At 39.0% G+C, this 18555-nt stretch overlaps 1 protein-coding gene across 1 annotated transcript in view; it reads left to right on the forward strand.

Moving 5' to 3' along the window:
- Nucleotides 1-18555, forward strand: part of PPP1R3A (protein phosphatase 1 regulatory subunit 3A) — a 69594-nt gene that overhangs the window by 38162 nt on the left and 12877 nt on the right. Inside the window, exons 2-3 of the mRNA XM_075274227.1 lie at nt 14032-14084; nt 14185-14306. Coding sequence (XP_075130328.1) covers nt 14032-14084; nt 14185-14306 — 175 coding nt within the window. The remainder of the gene's footprint in view (nt 1-14031; nt 14085-14184; nt 14307-18555) is intronic.

The raw sequence follows: 18555 nt of genomic DNA on the forward strand, positions 1-18555 counted from the left end.
ACATGTAGACACTTCATTTCAATTATACAAGGCACTATATATTGTGAATTATGTACGGTACGTGAACGACAGTAAAGCCATAGTAGTGCAGAAGCCCACAACATCATAAAGGAGAATGATTCTCCTAATACTTTTGTGTAAAAGGGTCCTAACTAGAGATGAGCGAACAGTAAAATGTTTGAGGTTCGATATTCGTTTTGAGTAGCCCCTCAATATTCGACTACTCGAATAGAATATTGAACCCTATTATAGTCTATGGGGGGAAAATGCTCGTTTCAGGGGTAGGCAACGTTCAATCAAATTATACTTACCAAGTCCGCAAGTGAGGGTCGGGCTGGATCCTCCGAGCAGTCTTCTCCTTGCAGCGTCCCCGCGGCGTTTTCCGGCTCTTTATTCACTCTGCCAGGCATTGGGCCTGAGCAGAGCCGACTGCGCATGCCCGCACTACAAGCGGACATGTGCAGTCAGCTCTGCCCAGGCCCGATGCCTGGCAGAGTGAATGAAGAGCCGGAAGACGCTGCGGGGAAGCTGCACGGAGAAGACTTCTGAAGGTAGGAGAAGAACCAGCGTTGATTGGCCGACTGTATAGCATTCGGCCAATCAATGCTGGTTCTGCATCGAACTTTTACATTCGAATAGCAAGTGGTACTCGATCGAGTACGAGTATTTCGAATAGCGTAGTATTTGATCGAATACCTACTTGATCGAGTACTACTCGCTCATCTCTAGTCCTAACTTTAGATCATCTATTATACATTAGATAGCTGCCACCAATATAAATATAATCCTCTATACACCCTGTTATACCAACTAAACCAAAACACAGAAACAGTGATACTGCTGAAAATGGCGTCGCAGTATTTGGTGAAATAAACCCAATCTTTATTTTAGCAAAACACCATACTTTTAAAAACTATTGAATAATATCCTATCAAATGAACTGGAGTAGCCTCCTCTGTATGAGGCAAACTCTGTCCTAAGTACCTGTCACAAATGACAAACTGGATCAGTAACACAACAAATGGAAAAACAGATGATCTCTTTACACAAAATGTTGCAACATAACGTATATAACAGTGAAGGGATCTGACCTACTCTTCTACCCTCTCATATCACCCAATTGCTTCCTCAGGAATATCACCGATTCTGAAGCCCACCTCATCATAAATTAGAATGATTTTATAACTCAAGTAAGCCACAGTCGCACTGGGATATGTGGCCAAAACATGGATCATATTATGCAGTCCGAATACATTTCTGTGAAAGTGTCCTAACTTTATATCATCTATTAGATGGCTTACGTTGTTTCCGAATTTTGCTTAAACATTTTGCCACAATTTAGTCCATCTTAGTGCATTTATGACCTGCCATTGTCCTTCGAAGACCACAACCCTTTTGGTGAAGCCTCTTCCCATTTAGTAAAAATTTCCAAAAAAACAAGATGCCCCAAAGCCAGAGCTTGCACCAGATTTTTATTATGAAGTTTAAGTTGTAACCACAATAGTAAATATTCCCCTATATTTCATGAAATTTGAGATACAGGATTAAGTGAGTGAATATTCCACTTTGTGGAAACGCAGCTTTTTTTGTAGCAGATTTTGCTGTTTTTTTGAGCCAAAGCCAAGAGTGGCTACAAAAGGATTGGGAAATATATAGTAAGCTTTTATACTTCTACCTTCTGCTCAATCCACTCTTGGCTTTGTCTAAAAAAAAAAAAATGCAACAAAATCTGCAACAAAAAAGTTGTGCTTTCGTAACATGGGTCCTCAGCCTAAGTCTTACATTTCAGGCTAAGGGCTAATTCACACAGTCATAATGCATTTCATGGTCATAAGTTCTGTCCTGAGTGCAAGGCTACTGACCTGAAATTATGGCAATGTAGATCCCCATCACACTACTAGGTTCATTCATTAGATAAGCGGTTGGATTTGTTGCTGTAACACAGAACAACTAATATGGCTGCATTACAGCTATCTGAATTAATCTGCAACACAAAAAGTGGAATGCATGTGAAAACAATGTCTACGTCAGCAAGAACTTCTGCTCTCAAAAATAATCAATGGAGGCCAATATTTGTCATACATCCAAAAATTGTTAAAATATAGAATGCACACCCTAACTAGCTACTATACTATCAAATTGTAATTGCATTAAAGGGGTTGTCCCATAACAAGGATCCTATCTATACTGCTAGTCTATGCGCATATAAGACTTTTCCTACATACATTGCTTTATCAAAACTGCTTTGTTTGGCCGCTATCTTAATTTATTCACTTCATTGTTTACATGCATTTCTATGACCACAGGCCCCGGACTTATCTGCTCAGTCCCCAAGTGGGAGCAGCTCTGAGCTGTGTATGTCTCTGCCACAGACAAGCAACGGAGCTCTTCAGATAGGGGAGGGGGGAGGTGAGAGCTCCAGGATTTCTGAGCTCTTATCTCCTGTTCTTCCACTTATCAGTTGGTTTAATTGAATTTGGCTGATAAGGGCTGAGATAGGGAGTCTGTTACTTTTGTATGTATTATAAACTGACTCAAATCCAGCTCTGCTACATCAGCTTCTACATCAGCTTCATACTGTGGTAATTTATTTACAACCAATCCCTCATTATTGACTTCAAACATAGCAGAGCAAGTGAAACCCTGCCCACCAATGTGCCGAGAAAACCAGGAAGTGAAGAGAGCACACAGCCTGCAGGTTGGTTAACAAGCGTGATGGGAATGCCTCTTTAAGTGGGAGCAGCATGTTATACTCTGTATAAAAATAGAACCATATAATTTGTATCAGTTATTAGTGTTTAAAATAATTACTACAAAAACACTGTGCAAACAGATCCTTTTTGCAAACACAATGTATCGTATACTGCAAATAAACATATGATATGAGAAGTATGAACAAACCATGTCTATATTTACAGTTAAAAATGCCAGAACCACAGGAATGTATAAATTTTTGCTTGCAAGTTATATTGGGAATTATATTTGTATAATCCACACAAACCTTTACGCTTATCATAAATCTATATCTAGGATCCCACAATCTGCTTCTTCTCAGCGGTCACTATACGGAGAACAGAGTCAGCAGTAGATAGTTTTGTTGTCTGTGTAGTGGCTGTGCTGAGTTACAGTGAATTCACACCACCGTTATTTAATGCTCATTGCTGTCATCTGCCATGGGATCAGATCAGCATACACATACAGTGGCTTTTACAGACATAGTCCCTTCCATTTCGGAATGTGCCATGCCTCATGTAAATCATGACGGAAGGGGTTGTTTTACCCTGATTTTTTGCTTTGCTGATGGAAGAGAAAGTTATGCATGCAGGAGTAAAACAAACATGGTAGAAGAAAGCCTGTGTAATTTTGTTTATATTAGAAATAATGGGAATGATTGCAGATGGAGGACTGCTATGGTCTGTTGCTTTTATCCTTTGATGGATGAGAGAGATTGATGTTCTTAACAGTAGTGTGAATGTCCCTCTACTGCATTTTAGTCCTCATTTAATTGTAAATGAGAATGAGAATAAGGCTCCTTGCAGACAACCATGAGATGACCACCGGCCATGATTGAACGGCATGGCCTGTGCATGGACAGCACGCATGTGTCATCCACGTGCTGCCTGTTCACTGACCGTGCTTCCGCGGCCCCATTCATTCAATGAATAGGAGCCATGGTATGCCCGCAAAACCAGACATGAATAGGACCTGTCTAGAGTTTTGCGGCCTGGACTGTCGGCCCGTACACTGATCTGTGTAACGTCATGTGCGTGGCCTGATAAAAATGAATGGATCAGTGTGCTATTTGGTAAAAACCTGGATAGCACAATAATACAACAACCACTATCAGGAGGGGCGGCATATAATAATGGTCTGGAGCAAATCACACAGACCAGCGCTCCTCTATAAAGCCCCCCCCCCCCCCCAAGTGCCGCCTGAGGCCGTCGCCTCATGTCGCCTCATGTCGCCTCATTAGAGGTGCGGCCCTGGGTTTCAGGCAGGTGTGGTAAAAATGCTGCAAAGTAGTATTGCTTTCAAAAATAGCAGTGTTAATAGTTTATTTTTGGCAATATGAATCAATATTTGGTATGACCCCTTTTTGCCTTCAAAACAGCATAAATTCTTCTAGGTACATTTGCACACATATTTTGAAAGAATTCAGCCGGAATATTGTTTCAAACACCTTAGAGAACTAAGCACAGTTCTTCTGTGAATTTAGACTTGTAATACAAGACATATTCCAGATCTGGGTATAAATGGGTGACTCCCTGAATATTTGTACTGTTTTTGGTTCGAGAAGTTTGGTCCAAAGATTGCTTTCAGGTTAGTCATGAACTAAAGCTTAAGGCGGTGACACTGTCCGAGCTCCTAGGACTCTATCTAGGCCATTTCTAGCTCTGTAAGGGCTCATTCACATCTGCGCCCGGTCTCCGTTCTGCAGGTTTCATTTCCTGCACAAAACAGAGGCAGGAAACGGAAACCTGCAGGACTTTTTCATACCCATTCATTTGAATGGGTTTGAAAGATGTCCGGCCGTGAGCGGCGGTGAGCGTTTTATGCTCCCCGCCGCAAAACCATTTTTTTTTAAGTCGGACATGCAGTACTCTGTGTCCAATTTTTAAAAAACAGTTTCGCGGCGGAGAGCATAAAACGCTCACCGCCGCTCACGGCCGTACCCGGTCTGACAGGTTTCCATCTTCTGCATGCAGAACGGAGATCAAACGCTAGTGTGAACCTAGCGTAAAGGAAACAAAGACTTATTTCAAAGTGAAAGTGACTTACCGTATTTTTCGGACTATAAGACGCACCTAGGTTTTAGAGGAGGAAAATAGGGAAAAAAATTTTTGAAGCAAAAAATGGTAAAATATTTAATATATGGGAGTTGTAGTTTTGCAACAGCTGCAAGGCCACATTGACAGGTGACCCTGCAGTTGTACGGGGATGTATAGGGCGTTTTTTTTGCGGGGCCAGCTGTACTTTTTAGTTATACCATTTTGGGGGATATCTATTGCTTAGATCACCTTGTATTGAAAAAAAAAACAGGAGGTGATTTAGAACTTTTATTTATTTCATATTTTTAAAGCTTTTTTTTTTTTTTTTTTTTTACTATTTTATTCCCCCCGGGGGCTTGAACCTGCGGTCACTTGATCGCAAGTCCCATAGACGGCAATACAACTGTATTGCCGTCTATGGGACATTCTGTCTATTAGTATTACGGCTGGTCATAGAGACCAGCCGCAATACTAATACAGCAGTGACAGGCCCGGGAGCCTCATTAGGCTCCCGGCTGTCACCCGAACAGGTCGGCTCCTGTGATATTGCCGCGCAGGAGCCGGCCTGCAACGTCACAGGTACGGGGCCGGTGGGGACCGGCCCCGGGGGAGAAGAGGCCACCGATACTGACCCGGCATCTGCTGTACTAGAGAGGTGGATGTCGGGGAGGGATAGACGCCGGGGCCTGAGACATCGCTACGATCCTCTGCCCTGCATGAAGCCAGCAGGGCAGAGGAGCGCAGCGATGTCTCAGGCCCCGGCACCTGTAATGGTGTCTATCACTTGCCGGCTTCCGCCTCTCTATTACAGCGGATGCCAGGCGCCACCTTCAGACTATAAGACGCACCCTTCTTTTCCCCCAAAATTTTGGGGGAAAAAAGTGCGTCTTATAGTCCGAAAAATACGGTATATGTTTATGAGAAAATGGATGGTAAGCAGTGGACACAAACTGCTAGTTTAACTACACATTGGCTGCCATTTTCTTTTACACATTTTAACATTTAAAATACTCAAAAAATTTGCATGCTTTGGGAAAAGGTACTTGTCACTGTGGGGTTTTTTTGGGTTTTTTTTTTATATACACACAAGTTATATTGAAAAATAAATATATCAAAATTAGCCCATTCTGTGCACTTGTACATGCTACAGGCTTGTTATTGTAAAGAAAAATGTGTGACAGTGTGCCCAATTGAAAAATGATGAAGAAGACCTGGCTTTAAAAATAAAAAGTCACCAAAAATTATCCCTTTAAGGGAGTAGAATGACACACCAACATGGTATTGATAGTGGAAAAAGCAATGGTATACCCCATACTGTGAAATAGTAGAATGTAATGGACCAGGCTGCAAAACATGTCTGGCTGAGTGGTGGCAGCTATGGCAACATCAATTGGCAGTACAGTCTGGAATAACATGATGGACCAGGCCACAGGACATATCTGGCTGAGTGGTGGCAGCAGTGGTAGCGGCAGGAATACTGTGATGGACCAGACTGCAAGAGATGATGTCCAGCTCAGGAGTAGCAGGCAGCATTAGCAGTACAGTAAATGAAATATGATACGGTAAGACAATGGCAGAGCTATTCAGTGCCATCAGCTGGAGTTATGTAAAATAGTTTAGTCCGCCTTAGGTGTTATAACCTCACTGACAGCACTAAACACCCTCGTAATCATTATGCTTGAGACTGGACAAGATAAATCTTACAAAGCAAATTGAACCAGATCTTTCCACTGCTAAAACCTATTAACCCAGAATTCCATGGAGTTACAGTTATCTGCCATAATATGAAGACACTCTACATACAACCGTACCTGCTCGTCCAGCTGGTGACTATCAGTTGCCTGCTGTGAGTTTGGTAGGTGTTGCAAAGTGAAAATTTCTGGTTCATTATGCTCCAGATCCTATCCTGACTGCTGCTGATTTTCACTCTGCTACTGGTAGCTGTGGCACTGGCAGAGGTGGAGTGCTGAGTGAATAAGGTGGACTAGTAGAAGTCAGAGACCACCTAAACAGATGTACGTCTGACACTAGCAGTGGCCTCCTGATAATATGCCATTTTTTTTCTCCCTTGGTGAGACAGGGATAAATTCCCCATTTTGGCCTAATATGGCCCTTCAAGAGTCTAAAAGCACATGATCCAGTTCTCACCCCTCTGCTTCATGCTAGTCACTGTGTAAGCATCAAAGAATATAGCCTGCCATGCTTATCAGTGTGTGCAGAGACTCAGGGCCTGCCATAGCGTGTCTTCTTGGCCAGAGTGGCAGTTATCATCATCATGTTGAAACAAACAAGGGTCTGCCTCCTCCATGGGTGTACAATATCAAGCTTTTCCTATGTATCCAAAGGAGTGTATTCCTCCTCGTCTTCCAGTCTAAAAGGCTCAGGTCCTCCACCATGATGACCCTGACTGAGTTCTTCATTATCCTGCAGGTCCTCTTACATCAGTCTAGGCCAATCATGGTGACTAAGAGTTGGAAGTTATTCTTCTTTCATCTCTCATTGCATGAGTGTTAGTGTTTTCTATAAGACATATAATAAAGGGATCACATTGCTGATGCTACATTTGTTGCTGATAACAAATTTAGTGCCTCCTCAAAGGGCTTCAGAAGGTGACACACTTCCCTCATGAGTCTCCAGTGGTAGATCTCATAACATATTGTCCCTGTGGTCTGTTCCATGCAGTAATCATTCACTAGCTTTTTCTGCTCAAACACTCCAGCATGTGCAAAGTGGAATTCTATAAGATTAGAAAATGGCAGATGAGAGTGCAAAGATCTGTCACTGTTTTGTTGATGCAAGTCCAGCAGAATATTTTTCTTCACATAAGAATGCACACACACTTTTTTGACCATGATCAGCATGTCCTGTAAGCCTCAACATGTATTAATAAAGCATTGCTCCACCAAATTTAGCACATGCACCATGTTATTCTATCCAACTGCAACGCTGCCTAGTTGAAGTTGGAGAAGAGCAATTCATACTTGGTACAGGATGCAGTAGGCAGCTCCTTTTCTGTGAAGATTTTCTGACCCAAGTTCATTAGCTGTAAAACTGCATAGCAGCACTTAATCTTACACAAATTGAACAAGGCGGCGGGGGGGGGGGGGGGGAAGTGGAAGCCTGAAAAGTTTCAGAGAGGAGGATCCAGCGGAGGCTTGATTGTGTCTTGCATTGAGTCTTGCATTGTGTTGGGTCTATACAAATGGAGTGGAACTAGTCCCAGTCCTTGTTGCATTTCAGAACTGTGGCCACTGCCATTCAAAACATTGAAAAGTGGACCATGAAAGCCATTTATTGTCCTTGTCCATAACTGTGGCTCCACATGTCAACGGTGACATGCAAATTTCCTGACACTGACATATTCAAGGTGAGGCCCACATTCTCTGACACATGGTGGTATAAAACAGGGACATCCTTCCTAGAGAAATAATGGCAGCTAAGTATCCTCCATCAAGACTGAGCACATGCAATTTGTCAAAATGCAGTAGAATACACTAAATGATATGGCAGCAACCTGGTCAGGTCTGGGTTAGGTTGCAGAACTATTGGATTACTGGGTACATAATTGCTGTTTCGAGCACATACATTCCCTTATGGATGTTTGACATTGGTGACATAGGTCTGACACTGCTGCTAATGATAATGACAACCAGCTAGTTGTGTTTGTGGCCTGCATACATGGACAATCATGGGGAGATGGATGTAGGATGGTTTTGCTCACTTCCCTTTCAATGCCGCTGCCAATTCTAGTTTTCAAAATAAACCGTTGATGCCTTTTCATGTGAGTATGTGAGAGATGTATTTCCTACATTTAGTTTGGCAATGTACACAAATATTCCTGCAGGGAAAATCTCCACATGTAGGTACTGCTGCCAATACCAGCAGGTAAAATATACATGCTACTGCCACCACTTCCTGAGCTCTGCCCAGGTCTGCCATAGGCAAGCTTTTTGGATAAATAATAAACGATAAAGTTAGGTGTATAAGCTCACTGGATCCATGTAGCAGGGTGCACGATCTAGTTTTCCTGGACTTGAGGAAAAAGGAAATTCCATAGACGCTTGTAAAGAGATGAAATCCGCAGCTCTTGCTCGTAGTAAAAATTAACTTTTATTTTTTCATATTAAAAATGGTAGAGACACCATGACGTACAAGTGAAAAAAAAGGTAAGAAAAAACATAGGAGTGAAATAAAAAGCGCAGTGACTACATTTTAGGCTGGCTGACGCGTTTCACAAGACTATGATTAAGAGACTTTTTTTGTGTCTCGAAACGTGTCAGTCAGCCTAAAATGTAGTCACTGCGCTTTTTATTTCACTCCTATGTTTTTTCTTACCTTTTTTTTCACTTGTACGTCATGGTGTCTCTACCATTTTTAATATGAAAAAATAAAAGTTAATTTTTACTACGAGCAAGAGCTGCGGATCTCATCTCTTTACAAGCATCTATAAGCTTTTTGGATGTTTGGGCTGAACACTGTCTGGAATCATTACTATTACCACTACCACCACCCCTACCTCTGATGTCACCTTGTCACACTAAACTAGTTGCCAGGCCCCATCAGCAAAGGAATCATCATCAGGAATGTCACGGTCTTCCTAATTTTTTCTGACTCATTATGGCCATAGGATTCTTGCATAGCTTCACAAGTTCCACTTAGCACATCTGCCTCCTCTACTTTAAAAAAATGCTAACTCTTCTCACTTCCACTGCCATTGCCAGTTCTAATTTGCCAAATAAGCTGATGCCTTTTCTTTCAAGCAGGAAAAGTCGTTCCTACATTTGTTCCTGCACAGCCATGGCTAATTTTATTCTTGCAAGTCTTGCACATTGCCATCAATGGAAAGTGACCTCTATTAATACCAGCAGTGTTGAAAATGTGCCTACCTCTTCCACCACCAGTGCTACCTCCCCTGATTCCAGAGCTTCACTAGGTCTGCCCTCAGCAGGCTGTTTGAATGTTGGTGCTGCTCATTGACATTGTTACTAACACCACTGCCACTACCCTCTTCCTCTGATGTCACCTTGTCCCTCTTACTTGGTTGCCAGGTCCTATCCATAAAAGAATTGTCATCAGCAATGTCAACATATTTTACACTTTTATTTCATTCTTTATGGCCATTGGATTCTTGCACACTCATAATTTTCAAATTTTCCCTAGTGCTCCTCCTACCAGCACAACCACCAGTACCATGCTGCCTGTCTCCAACAGTCATGTCTTCTACCACCTCTGCCTCCTCTATTGGCAAAAAATACTGACTGTTCTCATCCAAGTCATCAAAAAAAAGGAGGAAGGCTCAGACCAGGACAAATATTTTTCTCATAAAGTGTCACATCACTACTGGAGAATGGGAACTGTATCAATGAAAAAGATGGAGATTTAGTTGACAGTCCAGAATGGCCTTGCATTGTTACAAGATTAGAGGTGGAAGAGAAGAAACATCCTGATTCAAGACCACATCACTCTCAGTTGTAATATCCTCCCCTTTAATTTAGATTAGCAAGCTAAGTAATGGAAAATTACAATCACAATTTACAACTATGCTGCGGCTACTGGCAGTGCCACCAGAGCCAGAAGTAGTGTCACTGCTGTCACTCGCAGTCTAAGGGTAAGTTCACACGCAGTTTTTTGGTCAGGATTTTGAGGCCGTATCTGCCTCAATATCCTGACCAAAAAGACGACTCCCATTTAAATCAAGTTTTTCCCGGGAGCCGTATCTTCCAGCTCCTGGAAAAAAGAAGCGAGGAGCTCATTCTTCAGGCCGAGTTGCCTCACGATTTGGCCTGAAGACACTCCCTCCTCCAGACTAGGCCCATTCATTGGGCCTAATCCGGAGCGGAGTGTGCAGCTGGATGCCAATGCACTGCATGTTGTTGTTTTTTTCTGCCATAACAGCGCTTTAAGAACACTATGTATTAATATATTATGAAAATGTCATCGTTTGATTCCAATCACAAGTCCATATATATAACATATGTATATATATATATAGTAATAAGGGATGACAACATACAAAGATTACATAAAAAGATGCTGGAGCCTGTATATTAATCCTCCTACAATGACATCAGACAATAAAAGACCAAAATAGTGGTTGTTAAACACAGGACCTTCACAATGGTGTTGTTGCCAAATAAGTCAGGCACACAGAGGCATAGGTACCAGTTCACACTTGCAGTTTTATTGGCAACAGTTCAGACAGTCCAACTTAAAACAAAAGATAACATAAAGCATCCCTAATGTCAGGGCACAAAATAGTTCATAAGAGCTCCTTACCCATGCAGTTGTTTGGGTTTGAGTGTGTATAGTAGCTGAACAAGCTCTGTATCACACGGCAGCTTAGTTGTGTTCCACCACACCTCTACTGCTCTGGCAGCTTTCAATTTAAAGACTGCATTCACCTGTGCTAGCAACACCCGGACTGGAGTGGACCTGCAGCAAGTCCTCAATCCCAGACTCCAGCCATTATCTCACTGAAAGCAGCATTCTAAGTGGCAGATACTGGCCATCCACCACGTTACCCTCTGCCTGTTTATAGGGTATAAAACTATGCTGCCAAAGACAGTCATGTTGAACATGTGAACATATATGCAACATCTGTGCTGTAAGTTACAGCTCAGGCCTCAGCAGCCATGGGAAAGGTGCCAGTGACTTACATGTCACCAGTTAACTTCCTGTGGCTGCTTGAGGCCACTGATTGGCCTCAACAGTGTTGTGTGATGTGGCAGTCAACTAAGAGACTTTATCATACCAAGGGTGTACCATGGTACAGTAAGCAATGTTACACATAACTAAACTTATAACCCAATGAAGTCTGAAATGTTTGTGACAACCATCAGGTGTTCCATGGAGAAGATGTATCCACCCAAGCAAGACAACCACTTGGGAAATTCAACCCTAAATCCAAAAAGTTAAAGCACTGTGTAAAATGTAAAGAAAACAAAAATGTGATGATTTACAATGGAGCACATATCAGAAGGTGAATGTTAGACAGTTTTCCATTTCATTTCAAATAATAAATGTCTTGGAAGAGAGTAGGAAAATTGTTGGTAGAGTTTGGGGAGATAAATGTCATATTTTGTCTGATGTAGGATTGTAGCTGTTCAACAGTCTTCTGGGTCTTCTTTGCCAGATTTTTTTGTTTCATATTGTGAATAAAATATGATTATATGAGTTCTCCAAATCATTGTTGTTTTCTTTACAGATCACACTGCACCCATCTTTTTTAGAATTATGGTTTCATATATTGAGCAAGGTTGCGGGACCCTCATACCACCAAAAAGCAATATCATAAATTGCATATAAATAATGTATAAAGCTGCTTATCACAGACCTACGGCAGAGTAGTGTGCTATATATATATGAATAACGTAGATGTCATGTACATGCTACAACAGGTCTATAGTCGCCTTCCTGAAGAGTTGGGGACATAGTCAGCATCTTGATGATTGGTGGTTCCTCGTCCGTGTCTGCCAGTTTGCTGAAGAAAAGGGAGCTATCCACATCCATAATCATTAATCTTACTGGGTAGATTATCCAATACGGAATTTGCTGGTTGCATAGTTGTCTTGACCTGATTTTGATATAGGAAGCTCTTTGACATTGTATCTCTGGTAAAAAAAAAAAAATCTTGACAGACTATTGTTTTGCGTACGTTCTGTTTCTGTTTGCCTGTTTTTATGACCAAGAGTCATCCACTATACATCACTTTTAAATGGACTGCTAAAAAAAAGAATTGATTTCATTATTTTTTGTTTGTTTGTTTTTTTTACCAAAACCATTGACTGTTTTTTTAAATGGGCATAATTTGACCTAACTTGGATGTCAATCAATTTTTATACACATTAAAGACAGACCAATCGATTTCAATTGTGCCTGTCAAAACAGACAAAGATAGAACATGTCCATTTTTTTAACTGACTGTTTTTTCTATCCATCAAAAAAAAAAAAAAAGATGTGAATATACTCATTTCTTCTTAGTAATTCTGTAGCCTCATAGCAATTCTTGTGCATGTAGGTATGCCTTGTCTCAAATCTAATCCACTTGTAAGTTATAAATTTGGGGACTTGGTGCACCATGGGGTACAGAGGCTGTTGCTAGTTAGACACATTTCTGGACACTTTCTAGGTGCAACAGCTTTAGTAAATGTGGACCAATGTTCTTATGATGACCATGTGATGGAGGTATGCAAAAATGTTGTCATGCAGCCATTTTTCACTTATGAATAAGGACCAAGTGTAATTTTTTTCTTGTGTCAATTCTTGCTTCTAATTGGTCGTGCATTTTCATACAATTACATAGAAAGTTTACTCGAAAACAAGAAGGGAGAGATACCGAGCAATTCGTAGTGTAGAACAGTTTGGACAATGGACACGTATGGCAGAAACAAGGCTCACCTTGGAAGGTTGTGAATGCACACAACTCTACTATAGCAGTGGGAACACTTGACAGAGCATCCCTTTCTGGATTGGGTTAGGCTGCAGGGTTCCACGCACCTCACGGGTGTATAGGTAATACAAAAAAAAGACCGGCAACACAGATTTGTTTTGGAAAATCTGGTTTAAGAAGGAACCGCACCCACCACAGGATGTTAAGAAACGGCTTTATTTATCGACTCAAACACAATGCATTTCGGATGTCAACTCCGCCCTTCCTCAGGTGCAAAAGAGTTCTGTACCGTCAGGCATATAGCTTGAATATAGCTATATGAAACTATATGCCCGACAGTACAGAACTCTTTTTTTTTTTTTTAAATGTAGATTGTGAGCTCCACATAGAGCTCACAATGTACATTTTTTCCCTATCAGTATGTCTTTGGAATATGGGATGGAAATCCATGCAAACACGGGGAGAACATACAAACTCCTTGCAGATGGTTTTCTGCCCTTGGCGGGATTTGAACACCAGGACTCCAGCGCTGCAAGGCTGCAGTGCTAACCACTGAGCCACCATGTGGCCCCCTAGAACTTTTTTTTTCACCTGAGGAAGGGCGGAGTTGACATCCAAAACATGTTGTATTTGAGTCCTTAAGTAAAGCTGCTTCTTAACATCCTATGGTGGGCACGGTTCCTTCTTAAACCAGGTTTTCCAAAACAAATCTGTGTTACCGGTCCTTTGTTGTATAGAAAGTTTACTGACAGTTTTTATGTAATTTAAAGTGCTGTCCAGACGAATACAAGTACATACAGTATATAGTAATTTATACATGTACCTATTGTATTACATTTATGAGTTAAAAACTGATTATTTTTCTTTGTATAGCAAAGAAGATGAAGATTCTGATGTGTTTCATGAAGAAACTTCCGCAGCAACAGGTACATTATTAAAAATTTCATATCATTCATATAACTTGCTGCAATATGTTCTGTGTCCTTTTAACTTATACAATTCATTTTAATTATCTTTCTGTTCCAGAGAAATATATTCCCAGAATAATTTGTTCACATGATGATTTTTCTGAAGACAACAATGATGAAGAAACAGAAGATAGAAGTAAAGAAAAGAACAATGAGGATGAAAGTGAAGTGCAATTGTTTGTAAGTCTTTTTTGGGCTGATATTGAATCTGTCAATGTTCTTGTTTTAATTCTAACAAATTGGGGTAATTTACTCTTCTTTCATATACATGTAGTTTTGAAAAGATAAAGATAGTATGCTTTTTACGGCATTCCATTCTTTGTTGGAAAGGTATTCCATTGTCATTTAATTTTGTACACTTGGATTCTTTTTACATTTTTACAAAGCATTGGCTTTATTGTGTGGGCTATAATATGCACGTTTAAATATATTCTTCCTATTTATCATGTTTAATAGGAAATGGATCTATTGTTCACTTTATATTTTTATTCACACTGGGGATAATTGTGTTTCAGCTCATATTTTTGTTCAATTCTTTGTTAATTACCGTTTATTTTTATTCTATTTTGCTGTTTTTCAGTACCAATGACTGAAATGTTAAAGGGAAACTAACGTAAAATTAGCTTATTTCCTATGATTGTAATGTATGCCACAAAAGACCTTTATTATGTGTTTCAGAAAGAGTGCTTGTAAAGGTTGATTATAGTACGAGTACATGTCCTCCTACACTCACCTTTACACAGCAGAGAATCCACAGCAGTCTGTGCTCTGGTCATGAATGGTTGCTCTGTTCTACATTTAGAATGTATTGTATTTTCAGAAACTCCAAATGCTAGTTAAGAAGGACCACAGAAACAATGATTTCCAACTCTTTAAAAAAAAGTGATAAAATGGCATAAAATTTATAAAAACAATCCAGATGACAGGTAGACAAATAGATATAGCATATACCATTAAGTACTGTAAAATGATCAAATACATCATATTAAACAAGAAACTATAGAAACAGTATACTGGTACATGCAATATTTTCTAAACTGCAATATTAGATTGTGTGAAGCTTTACCACGGTATACAACATAGTACTCTAATATTAAACAAGATAATCAGAAATGCAAATCCACTATACAGTATGGTAGATTGTTCAGTAAACAGAATACATTACTATAAATATATACATATATATATATATATATATATTTCAAGCATATCAGACAATAGAGGTTGGAATACTTTACTATACATCCTTGTTTCAGCAAAAATTAAAAAATGAAATTTTTTTATTATATTAAACTATTTTGTTGGCAAATTTAAGCCAATATTTTTTTCTCTACAGACCATTTATTACTCAAATAGCAGTTTATGATTTTGCAAAAGGTGTAAAAACAAATCTGCAAAATAAATAAGTGAATATATTAACCCCTTCCAGCCAATGGCATTTTTTGATTTTCGTTTTTCGTTTTTGACTCCCCTCCTTTTAAACCCCATAACTTTTTTATTTCTTCGCTCCCAGAGCCATATGAGGTCTTAATCTTTCCGGGACAAATTTTTCTTCATGATGCCACCATTAATTATTCTGTATAATGTACTGGGAAGCTGGAAAAAAATTAAGAATGGGGTGAATTTGAAGAAAAAGTGCATTTCTGCGACTTTCTTACGGGCTTCGGTTTTACAGCATTCACTGTGCAGCCAAAATGACATGTCTCCTGTATTCTGTGTTTCATTACGATTCCGGGGATACCAAATTTATATGGTTTTATATACATTTTAACCGCTTAGAAAAAATCCAAAACTGTGTAAAAAAATTTTTTCTAAAAGTCGCCATATTCTGACAGCCATAACTTTTTTATACGTCAGTGTATGGGGATGCATAGGGCGTATTTTTTTGCGGGGCCTTAGGTGTTAATGCCTCCGATCGGTCCGGGGACCGATTAGAGACATTAGCGCCAGTTGTCTACTGCGCCATAGTTACACACCCGGCATGCGCCGTACTATTATGGCGGATGTCGGGAAAGGGTTAAAACCACATAATTCAGATTTCTTTCTCTCTAACATTATTGAAACTATTATATAATGAATTTCATAGAGAATCAATTGTTTTTATTATAAGATACTTTTTTCCTGCCTCTGTGTATGATATAATCAAGGCCAGGCTAAGTCTGCAGACCTAACACTTTAAGAGTAAGGAGATGACATGATTGTTCCATTGCTTACCAGTACAGAAAGTGAACCAGTTAAAAATTGCTATCAGGTGCATTTCACATATTTTATGGCCATAGTTGCTACATATAAACAATAAAGGCTGAATTATGGAACCAAATATCGACCACCAATATTTTATTTCCGTCTAGGTTTACTTTCTGTACTTAAACATAGCTTGCAAGCATAAAATTAATAATTATAACACAATCTCAGTTGAATATATTTTGACCAGAAAAATAAATTATTTCATTTTAAAATGTAGTGTTTTAAACACATGATTTAAAAAAAATCTAATTCTTAATAATTAATTTGGTTCATGAGAAAATATTTTAAGGTCATTATCAAAGAGATTTATTGCTCTTTAGGTATAAATTATAATACAAATAAATTACTTATTTTTTATATCATTAGTATTTCTAAAATAAAAATCATATCATTTATTCATGTTATTTCTCTTCAAAAATATAATTCTTTATTTTTCTTATATTTTATTCAATGTCTTACCTTATCAGACTGACCTCAGCAATACCTTTTTCTAAAATGGAATCTAAATATTGCCAGGATAGTTACTAAATAAATCTCTGCATATGTAGCTTGATACATGTACTGTGATTGAATTAATATTCAGTAATATACACTGGAACATATTGTTTGGTAATTCGTATGATGTCTATAGGTAACAAAGGTTTCCCGTATAATATAAATGTGTTATGCTACAACTATGGCTATATACAAAATATGGCACCTGGTCAGAATATGTATATCGCCAAAAGTTCTGTGCCTAATGAATCTGGTCATTGGACATCCAATGGCTTATCTGCTGTGTTCTTCTTTACTGTGTCTTTCTTTCCCTAGTACAAAACAGATCATCAAAATTTGTCCCAGTCACTATTATCCATATTAAAATGAATACATTCCTGATTCTGCTTCAAAGTTTTAAAAGAAATATAGTTAAATAAGGTTTTGCCATCTGTAAGTAATTATTACTGGCAATGAAATCTGATTTAGAAAGTTATCTAAGGATATATGCACACAGTGTAAAAACGGTGCACAGTGATTGTACCCTAACTCTGAGTGTACATGCATGCCCCCGTATTAATGGGAAGATTTGCCGTGGCGCATTAATGGTGCTGTCCGTTGTTGCGTCATTTTACAACATGTGAATATACCCTCAATATAACTGTATTAGACGTACTGTGTTTATTAAATTGCCACATTCGCTTAAGTCTTCAATAAGAAACAAAAAAATTCAATTTAGATTCACTTTAAATCGTATATAACTATTATAATCGAGTTTATTATCAATTTTATCTCTTTTCTACCCATTTTAAAAAATGGAGATTTAACACAAAAGCTAATCACGTTCACTATGTCACATTACTTTGCCAAAGGAAGTTATCAGTACATTTTCTGTAGCGTAAATGGTTCAGATAAGGTAATAAAGCAAATTTTGACCATCTCATTTGATTTTCTAGAGGTATATTCTTTAGATATTTGTAATTTAGATTTGTACTTCCAACACTTTAATGACTTAAACAATGAAGCAGTATAAGACCTTGAAATACAGCCATCTAGAATGGTTGAAACCCACAGGCATTAGCTCACTAGACAGCTGAGCAGTTGACAAGTAGCATGAACCTTATGTTAGAAAAAGAAGAAATTGTAAGATTTGCATATAATTACCGAGATCATGCAAATGTCAGTTATGAATATAAAAAAACACAGGCATTTCACTGTTAAATCCTGACAGTTGGCATCACTGAAAAGCTCAAATGCATTTGAGTACTAGTTGGCAGAAGGTCATTAAAACAGAATTTGCAGATACATTAACACTCTCACTTTTCTTTGAGTGATAGTTTGCTATTTATAGTTGGCTGAGAGTTTCCAGAAAACATACTAGCACGATAAGTTGTAGTGGGCTTCCACATAAAAATTGCATGGTGAAGTATGGGGACATTGAGCCTTTTTTAATTGATTTGAAAGAAGCTATCAATATACAGTACGTATGCATAAAGTTGAGATCGAAATGATGGTTCTGACATTTGAGGGAAAAAAGACCGAAATGATTGGAGGTTTTCCATTGGAATGACAAAATTAACTACCTCCATACAGAATAACCAACAATAGCTAATGAAAAAAGGAGAGAGAAAAAAAATGTAGTTTGCAAAACTTCCTAAAATTAAGGCAACGCATTGGCAAAAGCAGGAGTGTGGAATCTACTGTGATA

Source organism: Leptodactylus fuscus, chromosome 5 (assembly GCF_031893055.1).
Source record: "Leptodactylus fuscus isolate aLepFus1 chromosome 5, aLepFus1.hap2, whole genome shotgun sequence".
NCBI lineage: Eukaryota > Metazoa > Chordata > Amphibia > Anura > Leptodactylidae > Leptodactylus > Leptodactylus fuscus.